The sequence below is a fragment of the Dipteris shenzhenensis genome, chromosome 22 (genome assembly GCF_047967505.1).
Source record: "Dipteris shenzhenensis isolate YYH24624 ecotype China chromosome 22, Dip_SZ_1.0, whole genome shotgun sequence".
Classification (NCBI taxonomy): Eukaryota; Viridiplantae; Streptophyta; class Polypodiopsida; order Gleicheniales; family Dipteridaceae; genus Dipteris; species Dipteris shenzhenensis.
The window spans coordinates 31,452,327-31,467,363 of NC_141617.1; the positions used below are offsets into that span (position 1 = coordinate 31,452,327).

At 43.1% G+C, this 15,037-nt stretch overlaps 1 protein-coding gene across 1 annotated transcript in view; it reads left to right on the forward strand.

The window, feature by feature from the left end:
* Positions 1-15,037, forward strand: part of LOC147888003 (chaperone protein dnaJ 10-like) — a 69,099-nt gene that overhangs the window by 48,785 nt on the left and 5,277 nt on the right. The window contains exons 6-8 of the mRNA XM_087393342.1: positions 6,888-7,046; positions 7,206-7,384; positions 8,612-8,692. Coding sequence (XP_087249468.1) covers positions 6,888-7,046; positions 7,206-7,384; positions 8,612-8,692 — 419 coding nt within the window. The remainder of the gene's footprint in view (positions 1-6,887; positions 7,047-7,205; positions 7,385-8,611; positions 8,693-15,037) is intronic.

Sequence of the window (15,037 nt, forward strand, 5' to 3'; positions counted from 1 at the left end):
TATCGCCAGAACTCAATTCCAAGACAATAGTGCATAAGTCTAAGATCTTTCATGTTGAACTTTGCAAATAAGAAGTCTTGTTTTAGCTTTTTGATGAAGCTATCCTTGCTTCCGGTCACAGTTAGATCATCTACATACAAAAGTGCAATAGTAATGTCTTCCCTTTGAACTTTGTAGTAGAGAGTATGATCTGCATTGGATTTCATGTATCCCAGGTTAGCAAAATACTTATCGATTCTGCTATGCCAACTTCTGGGTGCTTGCTGTAAGCTATAGAGACTTTTCTTGAGATGGCAAACTTGATTCTCCTTTTTTGGTTCAACATAACCTGCTAGTTGTTGCATGTAGACTTCCTCGTCTAGGTAACCATTGAGAAACGCATTCTTGACATCGAGCTGGTACACATTCCATCTGCTGAAATTCTAGTGATATCAAGAATCGTATGGAATCCATCTTTGCTACTGGAGCATAAGTCTCATTATAATTTTGATCATATTGCTAGGCAAATTCTTTTGCAACTAGTCTGGCTTTGTATCTTTCAATACTTCCATCTGGATTGTACTTAACTTTGTATACCCCTTTGTTTGCTATGGCCTTCTTTCCCGCTAGAAGATCGCATAATTTCCAAATATTATTCTTGTACAAAGCTTCCATTTCTTCATTCATAGCAGTTTGCCATTTTGGCTTGTCAATTGCGTCTTCGAAGTACACTAGCTCTTCTGTAGCCATGATGTAGTCATAAGAGCGTAGGTGGTGGTTTTAACCTGAATTGCTTTGCCTTTCTGAGCATATGTCAATCTGGCTGGAGGTTTGCTTTCCCTAGTAGACCGTTTGAATTGCTGTGGTTCTTCTGGGGACAATGCCTTTTCCTTGAACTGGATTCGGTGTATAATCAGATGTGTAGATGACATTCTTCTGTCCTTCTAATGATTTCATCTCTGTGAACTATTCCTGATGTTTTGTCATATGAGATGATGCACCGCTGTCGATGTATCAAGGATTTTGATATGCTTGGTCGACTTGATAATTAAATCCCCTTTTCGAATTGCAATCAATATCAAGATACACTGTTTCAGTCTTCTGCATATCCTCGCTTGCAAGAAACATGTTCTCAGGTTCATTGGCATAATGACTGTGACTAGAATGTCCACCACGACGATTTCCTCTTCCGTGAAAATTTCCTTGATTGATATTGGATTGACTGCCTTGGTCGTACTGCTTCTTGTGGCAATCTTCCCGACTTAGTCGTACTGCTTCTTGCGGCAATCTCTTTCATAGTGTCCAAACTTATGATAGTAGTTGCACTGAATGTTTGACACGTTGGTGGATGCATTCCCTCGTCCTTGGAATCTTTCTCGATTGGAATGATTTCCTCTTTGTTGATGCTGATGTTGCTACGGATGATGATGATGATGATGCTGATGCTGATGCTGATTCTGACTTTGATGCTGACTTTGTTGCTAATGATGATTACTTGGTTGGAATGATCTACCTATGCCTCTGTCTCTGCCTTTGCTTCTATCTGAAGCTCTGAATGCTTGATCATTGGAATGACCTTTGCGTGCGTGAATGGCTTGCGTCTTGAGTTCCTCACCAAGTAAAAGTGACTGGAGTTCTTCCAGTGTCGGAATTTGTCCTTGGATGGCAATACTGTGGACTAGATTCTCGTATCTCTCTCCTAGTCCATTCAGGATGACTTGAACCATTTCTACTGGATTCATGGTCTCTCATGCTACTGTGAGTTGATTGTTGTAATCCTTGATCGTGAGTACGTAAGCATGGCCGGTTTCATTGTTGTTGCGGAAACTCTAGTTTATCTGGTTTCTTAGTGTGAGAATCCTTGAAGTGTTCTTGGACTCATAAAGAGCTGCGAACATATCCCATGCTTCTTTTGATGTCTTGACTATGTTGAGCTGTCCTAGCATGACATCTTACACATTCTTATTGATCATATGATATGCATACTTGTCTTTCTTGTCCCATGTTGCCTGTGCTCGGGCAATGGCAGGATCTGCTACAAGTGCGGACACTGTTGGTGTAGCTGGAGATCCCGTTGTAGATCTCTCTGCTGGTGCTGTGACAACAAGTGGAGTAGAGCTACTACTGGCTTGATCGTCCAATGGTCTAGGTGTAGACCCATCGACATACTCCCATTTGTCTTGAAGAACAAGAATGGTCTCTATTCGGTATTTTCATGTGCCGTAATTGGAGTTGTCTAGCTTAGCAGGTGTCTCCAAATTGAGGTTGCTAGTCATAGACATGGTGCAAGAAAATGTACTCAAAGTGTCCTGAAAATCAATGTTTGAATCAATTGCAAAACACTGACTGTATTAAGTGAAATATGAAGTGTCAGCAATAGCATATCTTTGTCTACTTGTGTGCCCTGCAAGAGATGGACTTTGGATCCGCTTTCTACGTTGAGGAGGGTAGGCAAAGGACTTATCCTCCGTGCTAGGGTTGTGGATGTCCACACGGCCTCTTCCTTGGGATTGGGGCCCTGGTCCGTGGGTCCCTCATGGTTACTCTCTAGGACTTGCATTTCTTGAACTATATTGGACAAGAGAGAACTCAATTAATGGAGACTAGGAGGAGGTTCAAGACCATGGGTTGCCATGATGGCAGATTTGACTCAATGGAGAACAAGAAAGGACCTCAACAAGGGAAAAACATAGAGTAAGGGACCACTACTTGGGCTCTGATACCAATGAAACCAGTCTATGCTTTTCAACAGTTCAGATAAAGGGTTTTAAAGACTGTTTTAACGGACTCCGCACAATGCACATGGATGCAAGTTGGATTGGAGTTTGCATGAATGAGAATGCTTGCATTTCTTGATAACTTCAAAGAGCAATAAGAGATATTCAATGATTGCACTCGAGTTGAGGGGCCAAGACGGCCCCCCCCCCCCCCGCTCTCCCCCCTTTATCCAAGCTCCTTAATGGCTCAAATGGAGATAAAGACCAAGGTGCAATGCACCTTACAAACTTTGAATTAAGCTCAGACACAACTGAAAAACAAGGGATGCTCAAATTGATGCTTTATATAAGGAATGACTCAATGCTGGAACTAGAGGGGACAGGACTCCGTGGGCACCACAATCCGCAAGGAGGATGCCTGCATAATCATAACTTCGTCCCACATTAGTTGCTCATGCTAGATCTCTAGGAAAGAGAAAGAAATCAATGCACAAATGAATCTTGGATGAACAAATATCAGACTCAAACCCTCCTTGTACTCGTGCTCCATTGGCTACAGAGCCCTTGGCGCAGTTGCAGCCCCTCTTGTTGGAATAGATGAAAGCTTGGGGCTGGAGAGAGAGAAAGTGATGCAAGGAGGAAGGGAAAGCCTTGGAGTGGAGTAATGGTGTACAGTGAGAGTGCTGCTGTTGTTCCAAGGTAGGGGAAAGAGAAAGGGATGCTGCTGCTGCTCCGGTGAAGAAAAGGAGAGATTTCTACAGAGAGAAATCTGAAAGTATAGAGATAGAAAATCTATTGTAGAGAAAGACTGGCAGAAGAGAGAATGCTGATGCTGCACCAAGGTAGGGGGAAGAGAAAGGGATGTTTCTGTTGATCCAAAAGTGACAAGAGAAGGAGATTTCTGTAGAGAGAGAGGGCTGAAACTATAGAGAGAGAGGGCTGAAACTGTAGAGAGTAGTGTCACCTAGAAACGTGTTTCTAGGTTTTGATAGGCGTTTTGCCTAGAAACGTGGTAGAAAATGTTTTCTTAAATAAATTATATATATTGTATAAAAATTTACCTCTAGATTCTCTCTCTCTCTCTCTCTCTCAAAAGAGCTCTCAAATACACTGTTACAACCTATAGGTGACAGGTGGTAGCCTATGTTTTTCCCAATACAGGTGGCAAGTGACAGCCTACGTTTTTCCCAAGACACCACGTTTCGGGTGTTTCGCCGAACCATTTCTAGGCGAAACGTTTCAGGGCGTCAGGGCCCTGAAACACGTTTTTTGGTTACATTGGTAGAGAGAGAAGATGGCTGCTGTACAAAGAGAGAAAGCTTGGCAGAAAAGAGAGAAGACTGCTGCACCACCAAGAGGGCCTGAGAAGAGGCTGGCTGCACCAAGATGGGGAAGGGAGGAGGGCTGCTGCATGATGGAGGGAGGAGGGACAGAAAATGGACGAGGGATTTTTTTGTGTGGAATGAGGGAGGGAGGGCCTTCTTTTATAGGCCCATCCCACTCCCTTGCCCGTTTTCCCAGGTCCCCACACACGTCATCTTGCATGCCATTCACCCCCTCATGCATGGCCAGCTAGCCTTGCTGCCAACTCGCCTGCCACATGCATCTTGCCATGTGTCGTGTACCATGTGTCAGTTTGCCATGTGCACCTGAAAACCTAAAATTTCAAAGTGGTCAGAATTGATTTTTGACTATACCAATGAGTAGTCCTACACATCGACCTATTTTAAAGTCATGTTTGAGCTTAATTGACCTCAGTTAAGAGGTTTATTTGTTTGTCGTCTTATCTTGTATCTCCATGCCTCTTGACATGCTTCCTGGCTCACACCCAAAGCCCTGAGACATTCTCTTGGATGGTTGCTTGAAACCACTCTATGCTTTTCAACACTTTAACCAAGGAATTTATATAGTGTTTTTACAGACTTTTCAATATGCACATCACTTAGAACTTGAAATTGGATGCTTGAAACATATTACTAATTTCTAATTTCTAATTCAACACATCATTGTAGATTCAAGCATCAATGGTCATATTTCAGAATTGACAAAGATACGTGGAATCATGAATCATGATTCATGTCCGTGCTGCACTTGGATGGGCTAAAGGCAAATTTGTACGGCTGAAGATTGATTTTAGCATACGAGCGATGTATGGGCGGCGCTTTGACACCTATGGCCAGCAAAAATGCAATGAACACCATATTTTCCAAAATCGGGCAAATTAGGGTTTTTTGAACATTGCGGGTTTTTTGGGGGCCCCGAAATGCGGGTTTCATATGTGAAACGTTTCGTACGTTTCGGGCCTACTATGCTAGAGGGACTCGAGGGAGCCCTTGCGTTGTATTGTATGGCATTTAGGGCAGGCCGCGGAGCCAAGGCTAGATAGTGATCCTGCGCCAAGCAAAGGGAGGACTGGTGACCATTTCCTGCACTCTAGAAACCAGGGCCTCTCTCATCTGAGGGGGGTAGGCACCAAGATAGTAGAGATAGACTCCACCATCCGTGAGTATTGGAGGGATGTTTTGCACAGATCCTTAGCTCTCCCATGCTAGTATGGAACAATTCTCTAGGAGAGTTCTCCTTAGGTCTGGTTCTTACATCGAGCCCTAGGATCCTTACCGTCCGCTGTCCAGATATTACAGAGTGGGGCCCGGACACCTTCAGCTAGAGACAAATGGAGGCCCAAATCTGGATGGGTTTCAGACTTGAGCAAGCTGCAAAGGATCAGGGTATAGGGCCGCTTGGCAATGACCGGATCATTGACCCAGTGCCAGCCACACTACAAGTCAAGGCAAGTCAGGGTGGCAACTTTATTTGTGGAAGGGCTGGCCCCTTCACAAGGTTTAATAAGATGTGGGAGAGTGGATTTGGCCTTTTCTGGAAATCGGAGAGGTTCCCTTCTTCTTGTATATTACATGCATTGGTCCTTGTCTCTAGCTAGAGGCAACTGCTTGGACTCCTTCAATAGAGCTGCATTGGATCGAGCAGGTGCCCTAGGAGGTCATTGCCAGGTTCTGGTTGCATTTGTGGACCAGCCTTCAGTGAATGGAAGATTGCATATTTCTTCGGGATGGTTGCCCATCTGCACATGGATGGAGAAGATGCGTATCTCACACACACACACACACACACACACACACACACACGCGCGCGCGCGCGTGCGTGTGTGCGCACGCGCATGCATACAGATAGATAGACACATAGATATATATAATCTTTTGTAATTGTTGGGCAAGACTTGAGCAACCACCATCTTTTGGGGCTGCCTTCTATGCATCATTTTGATTAGCTGGAGTCTCTTTTGTAAAGCTCTCAAATGCCTATAATATATGATCACAGCATCAATAAAGTGCTCAAATGCCTATAACATATGATCACAGCACAAAAAGATACGTTTGAATGTTATGCAACCGTCACCCGTCTTTTCTTTGGTTTATGATCTGTTGAGAAAATAAAGGAACACTGTCTTCATTACCAAAAATTTATCATATAAGTCAGGATGCATTTGAGGAAATCGAGGCATTTATATGTTAAAATTAATCCACCATTAGGCATGAATGAAAAGGTATACATCTAGAGACTGACGGAAGTTGACTGAAATTCAAGTTATTTCTAACATAAGCTCATCCAGTATCTCAATGTGAAGGTAGATTCCCGCTTTAGTTTGGGAAAAGACTCAATTGTTAGTGGCCACATTTGTGCCCTCAACAAGAATGCTTGGGTGTGCCCATTTACATAAGAGCCTTTAAGTTTTGAAAGGTGCCATTTGGCTTTGCTGTGATCCAGCAGTTTGTAGTATCGAGTTAGGATGATAGCTTACCAGATGGAAGCTGCCCATGCATTATTCCAGGAGTATAGGCAGTGAGCTCTGTCTATATCTAGTCACTTCTTTGAAATGAATATAGTCACAGCTGTTTCCCAAAGGTCTTCTTCCCGTTGGTTGAGTCATGAGAGGTTATTGTCCCGGTTTGCCATGTTAGCACTTACATAAATAGTCTGATACATGAATTTATCATTGTTGTAGTTCCATGTAGACTTTTTCTTTCATATAAAAGTAAAGTATTTCATTACTGTGATCAGCTGCTAAAGTAATACATGCAAATATTACATATAATGCACTTCTTTAATGCTAGTTACATGCCTTATTATTTATGAGAGTTGATTTTAAAGGCTATTCTTGGTTATTTGCAGCATTTGGTGAGCCTATGTTGCACACTATCGGTTACATCTACAAGCGGCAAGCTGCAAAACAGCTTGGAAAGAATCTCTTTCTTATGGGCGTCCCTTTTGTTGCTGAGTGGGTCAGGGATAAGGGCCATTTTATAAAGTCCCAAGTGACAGCTGCCTCAGGTACGCCAAGTTTGATACCCCTCCGACATGGTGCTAAGATTGATACCATGAAGAGGTTGAGTGGTGGTAATGTCTGGTAATGTGTCGTGAGCTCAATTATGTATAGATTCAAGAACTTAAGTTACCATTTTGTCTGAAACCTTTCTTCATATTGAGCAGGTGCCATTGCTCTGATGCAAATGCAAGAGAACATTAAGAGTAAGCTTGAAACATCTGCCGAGGGGGGTGAAGAGGAGATTGCAAGTTTCTTGGAGGCCCATAAAGAAGCCATGATTAATTCTTTGTGGAAAATAAATGTTGCTGATATCGAGGTTACTCTTATGCACGTCTGTCAAACAGTGAGTTTCTGCATGATCTATGTGATAGACATTCTTCACTCTGGCTCAGATTATGCAGAGTAAATGAAGTAGACATGTAGGAAACATGGAAGGGGAAGCTTGGGCAATTACATTACTTCTTTTTGTGCAGCACAATTGAAGTATCTTTTGATTAGGCACACTTAGGAACTGGTTGAAGGATTTTTACTTCTTTGACAATTGCATCACGTATTTCTTTCTTTGATATTGTTTTCTGTCTTTTCCTATTTTTTCTTGAAGCAAATGTGCATCAAAATTTTTTCAATTGCTTGGGTTTTCTGACTCCATCCAGCATTAGAAGCCATGGTGAAGGGAAACTATCTGCTATATATGACCTGGGAGTGTACTTGGACCTGTTAACAGCTCATTTGTTTGTGTTTTATGTTCCAAATCTAGACGCAGTAATATCCTGATGGAAAGGGATCAGCCCTCCCTTGTTCTCACTGAGATGATGGTGTCATGACCAAGGGTTATCCCCTTCGTTCTAGTCAAATACAGAAATTAGACCACACGTTTTTGGAAGCCAGTTACGTCCCTGGCAAGGCTTATAGCCGTCCTGGCCAGATTCGGGACACAAACGGAGAGTGGGAATTGAAAACTGAGAAAATTTTGGCATCTAATGCAATGGCTTACCATTTAAGAGCTGTCTGCCTTGAATGATTTCGAGGGGACAGGGGGGGGGGCGCTTACGAGAGGCTAACAATCTTATGCTACTGCTTGTACAGTCTTGAAACTAGGAGTTGATCAATTTCTTTCCTTTGTTATTGGGAAGAACTTTTTTGGCATCTAATGCAATGGCTTATCATTTAAGAGCTGTCTGCCTTGAATGATTTTGAGGGGACAGGGGGGGGGGGGGGGGCGCTTACGAGAGGCTAACAATCTTATGCTACTGCTTGTACAGTCTTGAAACTAGGAGTTGATCAATTTCTTTCCTTTGTTATTGGGAAGAACTTTTTTGGCATGTAATACAGTGGATTATAATTTGAGAGCTGTCAGAGCTGTCTCCGGCACATGGTTTCAGTTTTTGGATCTAAAAAAAGGGGGGCAGGTGGGGGACCTTTTCAGAGGCTAAAGTCTCATGTTATTGGTTGTACAATTTTGAAATTAGGAATCGAATGTTTCTTTCCTTCATTATTGGGGTGGAAAATAGTGGTTATGGGAGATGTACATGGTTGCCATATAACTCGGAAGCATACTTGTCTGGGACAGGTGTTGTCAGAATCAAATGCATCAAAGGAAACAGTGAAGTCTAGAGCCTTGGCACTAAGGAAGCTGGGATCCATTTTCCAGGTATGGTTTTATAAGCCTCCATTGATTTTTAACATTAAACTGAGAAGGCAAATGATTTTCCATTTGTTTAGAAGTAGCATGCACCCTTCGTATGTGTGTCTGTGTCTGCGAACGCTTGTGCAGGTGTACGTATCCAACTTACAATAAGGAGTATAGACTCCAGAGACACAAGAGAGGTAAGAAACCGGATGCTGGCGAGGAGGCCCTGTTAATCTGAAATTCATCTTGGTCTGAGGAGTATAGAGAGAGACTCATGCAATTTGCTGGAACTGGTGTGGTCTGAAACCATGACAAACCTTCTCAATTTAAATCTGTATGATGCTGCTGAGCATTTACCTAGAAAATCTGATGACCCTAGCAGGTTGAAAAGAGAGAAAATTTTCCTGTAGTGCTGAAGTTGGGAGGCCTGCTTTTCTACTAGGGCTATCCACTAGCTTTCACTCGTCATGCAGATTTTCAAGAGAGTGTGATGATTTCATACTACTCCAGTGCTGACTGGGGCACATATTTCTTCATTTCAAATAAAGTATCTATGGAGCCGCCCCCTCCTCTACAAACCCCCCCCCCCCCTCCCTCCCCCCCTCCGTCCCCCCCCCTCCCCCCTTGGGCCCCGCCCTCCTAGCTTCTCCTTCCTTGTCCATCTTCCACCTTGTTCTATTTCTCCCCCTTCCTAAAATCTGTACCTTCCTCTTTCTTAGTTCGGCATCAGGGCAGGGCTCTTTGCACTTACTCTAGCTTTCTTCTCAGATCTCGATTTGAGCTTTTGGGCCTCTGAACCTCCCACTCCAATTGGGATACAAGCGTGAAGTTCCTGGTTGTGAGAGAGATCAGAAATGAGATCAGTCATTAGCAAAGGCTTGGCGTGACAAACACCTCTCTCCACAGTTGTGAGGATTTGTGCCACCAGGTCCTTCTCTAGGTTCTCTCCTGTCATTGCAAGAGAGTTCCATGCCCCACTTAAATGTGTAGGTGGTTTCCTCCCCTCTAGCTGGGTAACCAAAATCTTCCAAGGATAGGCTAAACGTCCTAGGGTTAGGTTAAGTTGTTGGGTTTATCCCCTTGTAAAACAGGAAAAAGAGGAGCAACCAGCAGAGATTGCAGCAGCCAGAAATTGCCACAAATTTCATTAGGCAATGGCCACAGCTCTCAATTTGAGCATCTGAGCAAGTAAACTTTTTATCTGAATGCCATTATTGCAAGTGCTGCCATTGAAGGCTGGCTTGTGTGGAAGTGCGGATGGATTTGTGATGCCTCATGGGTACAGTTTTAAAGGCTATAATTATCCCAAGGGCGTTTAGGATGAATACTCTATGCATGTCGGGTGCTCATGGAGTAGGAGCTACATAAAATGAGAGGAGTACACAACTGAAATCTTTTTCATGACCCTCCACAGTCTGTTGTACCCAAGTGTGAAATAAGGCTTCTACTGTAGCTATGTAACAATCACTAGTTTTGGGGAACCTAGAGAACTGTTTAGCTAAAATTAGCAGAAAAGGTAGAAGAGGGGAAGGGTTAGGTCTCTCTTACAAGAGCAAGGGATCAAGCAGCTCCTTTGATGGCTGGCTAGCTAGGTGTTAGATGCTGTTCTTTGCATATGCGGCCTTTGGGCTGATGCTGATTGAGAGAAATGTGAATTGCATGAGTGTAGAATGAATGTTTAGTACAGTTGAAGGCCCTTTACATACTTTTAGAATTGTGGGCCCTGTTTGCTTATGGGACAACAGGCTGCCACGTGGCAAACCCACAATCAAGCTTAGAAAGAAAGAAAGAAAGTCTATTAACATCCACGGGAGACCAAGAGGTCTATGGGACAACATGAAAGCCATCTAGTACATCAGCTTAGGGAGGGCATAGGGCAAAGGAGTGCAAAAGCAGCTTTATTTATTTAGAGAGTACCTATATTGTAGCCTAGATAAAACATACACAAGAGAATACTAAAGTGTTTACAATGAATGAGACTCCCTTTTTAGGCTAACTGGGCCCATTTAACTAGCTGACTGCTAAACCTAGAACTCCCTACTGTTACAAAGTGTTTTTCCTTTAAGTTTATTGTCATGCCTCAAATGTTAGATGTTGGTTTCGAAGCCTTGGTATACTTGGCCTTACAGTATAGCATATTGCAAGGAAGAAACATTTTGCAAGGTTGGGATATATATAGTGATTGCTGTGCCTTAGATATTCAATTTTCATTCGATGGAGATGCAAGCCAACGAGATGTCCAGAGGAAATAAATGTGTGACAGAAGGTCTTGAGTCTATGATGCCTATTGGATTCATGTGAAAATGGGCACTCAATCTTTGACTAAAGCCTATGATTGTCACATATTGTAGTAAGCACTGGGTTTGCCCAGGAGACTTTGCGGGTCTTTAGAAACCTAGTATAGCTGCTTATGCTTGGGCACTGATGACGACATAAAGTGTTGCTTTGCTTGCTAAGTATGTCTTCCTTTTGTTTTGCATAAAAGTTTTTTGTTTACCTCTTTTTTCTTCTCTTTCATTTTCTCTTTTATTTTCTGTGTAGAAATTTTGGTCTTTAGAACAACAAAAAATCTAAATTTGTATGATTGGACTTATTCTAGTCTTACAAAGGTATATATATATCTATGATTGTGATGCAGTTGGGTGACACTAGTCCAGTCATGCTAAGTCGGGATCCCTCATATGGTAATTCTGTTCTAGGGGATCTTTTGATGACCTCTAGCAGCATTATGAACTATCTTCCGTGAAAGCAGGTGGAGAAGAGTCTTCTATGATTTTCCAGTCCATGCAGATGATTTTGGGCAGAATGCAAGGGGAGGTGCCCCCCAAGATATGGGGATAGCAAGGACATGCGGTATAGGCAGAAGAGATGACCGATCAGAGGCTCCATGGTCCAAGGCTTGTTAGAGAAGTAAAGCAAGGTAAGTGCACAACAGATGAATATGAAAACTGCCAAAATGGCCAAGCACCTGGTGAAGCATGAAACCTACATAAGCCACAAGGCTGTTTGTAGTATGTGCAAGCATTGAGTTGGTTGTGTGCACCCTTGAGCTCCATGCTTTGAGGACAAGGCTGTGGAGGAAGAGGAGTATAGTGAGCAATGCATAGTCTTCATGAAGTCAAAAGTCTAGAAGACATTCTCGATCTCATTGTTTTTTCCTTCATTTGTAAATAAATTCAAGTTGTAAGATTGGACTTGAGACTCAATTAGATAGGATGCACTACACATGCGCTATATAGAGTCCAAACCTACTCAAGTAAAACCTAGATGTATGTATTATGCTAATGCTTATATGGGAGGAGGATACATGCCCAACCATTCACATGTTCCAAAAGGCCAGCGGAACATTGATGATACCTTGCTAGAGTTGCAACAGGGCTACATGGCCCTACCAACTGATGTTATGGCTGATGTCGCTCTTCAAATTATTTTCTTATTCATGGACTAGGTACCATGGTATGGCAGGAGCACTATGAGAAAGGTTTTGAAAGACATGTTGATAACCCCTAGGTGTTAGAATTATAGATATAATTCAGCAGTGACCAATGTAACTTAATAAGCTAGTTAGGGGCACTTTTCCCTCTTTAAGAGGTTTTTCCCCCTAACCGCAGTTAGTCCACTAACTATGGTTAGTGACTACTAAGGTTTTGTCAGTAGGACAAAACCTTATCTCTCACTCTTTCAGTTGTACTCTTATACTCTTCTATTGCAACTAAGCTTTCAAGCTTTCAGCTCTCAGCTCACTCTCTTGCTCTCTCTCTCCCCAAATCTTACATTTGGTATCAGAGCAGATCGTGCTCTTGGACCTGCTCCCTGCTCCTGGACTCTAGCTCCCGCAAGCTCCCTTTGCTGGCCGTACCTTCTATCTGCTGCAGCTCATCATCCCGTACAGTGCGTACATTTCGTACAGGTCCGTACGTACTTGCTACTCCAGCACGTACGTACCTACGTTGATGCCCGTACAAGCACACCTGCAATCTCGCCGTTCGTACATGCGATCGTACGATTCACCGTCCGTACCAGCACGTACATGCTGCTGTCGTACATGCGCATACACGCCGTACAACAGGTCGTCGTACTTGCTTCCATACAGGTTTGCTTCCGTACAGTTCGCCGTACACATGTACTTTGTCGTACATCTTGGATATGCTCGTCCGTACATCAGTACAAGCTCATCTGCATGTGTGGCAGATCTGTACCTGCTCATCCGTACTCTGTTGTACAACCGTACATGCTCATCCGTACTCATCCTACCAGCAGATTTGGTGGTATCTGTGCAGACATTTGCAGTCTTTTGCAGTCATTTGGGTATTTTTGGGTTCATAGTTTCTTGTGAAGCAGACATTGCAGGCAGATTAAGAGGTTTAGCCCAAAAATTTGGGGCTTTCTGCTGAAATTGCAAAATTTGGGGCTTTCTGTGCTTCTGCCCCTTTCTGGTTGCAATTTCAAGCTCGAAATTTGGGGCTTTCACTTTTGCAGTACAATTTCTTACAGAAATTTGGGGATTTTATGATTACATTGCAATTTCGCAGTGAAATTTGGGGCTTTTGCAGACAGAGCGCAATTCTTGCAACATTTGGGGCTTTTGATCAATTTGCCCCTTTCTGGTTGCAATTTCAGGCCTATTTTGGGGCTTTTGTGTTGGGAGAGCAATTTTGGAGATTTGAGTTCATACTGCCTTTCTTGAAGTGTTTTGCAGCACTTTTGGCAGATTCTGGAGAGTTTTTGATGCTTGGACAGATTTCTGACAGTGCAAGTGCAGAAATCTGAGGTGCATTTACAGCCAGTGCTTGGCTGTGTTTTTTTGGGAGTTGTGCATTTCATTCCCAGTAAGGGAATTCAGTGTATCTGCTAAAAACTCTTTCTCAGATATGGCCCAGCAAAATCAGAATGATTTCGCGTTCGGTGGTCTTTCACAGGAAGACAAGTTGGATGGTACCAACTACTCCCTATGGAGTTTTATGGTACGCAATATTCTGATTTCTCGCAATCTATGGGATTATGTGAATGGGGATGAGATCCGACCAGCAAGTATGGCACCTAATACCCCTCCCCAGCAAGGAGGTGGAAGAGGTCGTGCACAGGGTGCAGCTGCAGGACAAGTTGTTGGTGCAGCTATAGCCACTACTCCAGAGCAGAAGAGATGGGATTCACAGGATGCCTTAGCTTTGTCATGCATCTCTCTTTCAGTGAAAAGATTTATCATTTCGCATATCCGGTCGTGTAAGACCTCGAAGGCAGCGTGGGATATCTTAGAAAGCATGTATGCAGCCCGGAATGATGCAAGGGTATCTTTCTTGAAAAGAGAGTTAAGTAATACACATATGGAAGAGGGTGACTCCATGTCAGTCCACCTCACAAAGCTACAGGATCTCAGAGAGCAATTATTGAACATTGATGAGATTATTCCTGATTCAAAGATGATTACCACCACTCTGAATTCTCTTCCTGAGTCTTATCTCAGCTTTCATACCTCACTGAACTTATCATTGAGGGGGGGTGCAAATCCTCTCACTTTTCATGAGTTGATAGGACTTCTGCTTCAGGAAGAGCAGACCATGAAAAACTTGGCTTCACGTGCAGGTGAACAAGCTATGCTCTCAAAGTTCAAGTCAAAAACAAAGGGACAGGCAAAGACATCAGTAAATCAGCCTTCCAGTGGGTCAGGACAGCCTTCACAAAAGGCTAAAAATGATGCAAGCAAGCCCAAGAAGAAGGGTTTTTTTCATTATTGCAAAAAGCCAAGTCATCACATTGCAGAATGCAGGAAAAGGCTTGCAAAAGAGAAGAAAAACAGCTCCGGTATGGCTGTTTCAGATTCAGCTCCTCATGCATCTGACAGTGGGGATGCTGCAGCCAACTTTGTTGGACAGGATTATGCCTTTTTATCTTGCATTTCAGATTCTAGGCTGGCTGTTCCAGATGCTCAGGATAGTACAGCCACTTGTAATGATGATACATATGCCTTTTTGACTTGCAGTTATGATCCTTCCACGGATGCATAAGCTTTCAGTGTCAATGAAACACTGAATACTTGGTATTTTGACAGCGGTGCCTCTAAACATATCACTTCTAGGAAGTGTCTCTTTACTTCCTTGCATCTACCTCCCGTTGGAAAAAAAGTCACTTGTGCCAACAACTCATCATATTCAGTACGTGGTACAGGAGAAGTTGAGCTTACTGCCATTGATGGCTCAGAATTTAGACTTTCAGATGTCTTATATGTGCCTGGTATCACCAAGAATCTCCTTTCAGTGTCCACTCTTAACAGGGTTGGATTTCAGGTCATCTTTGAAGATGACAAATGTGCTGTCCGAGACAGGGAAAATGATTATGCCTTGGGATTATCTGGTACTCTGCTGCGTG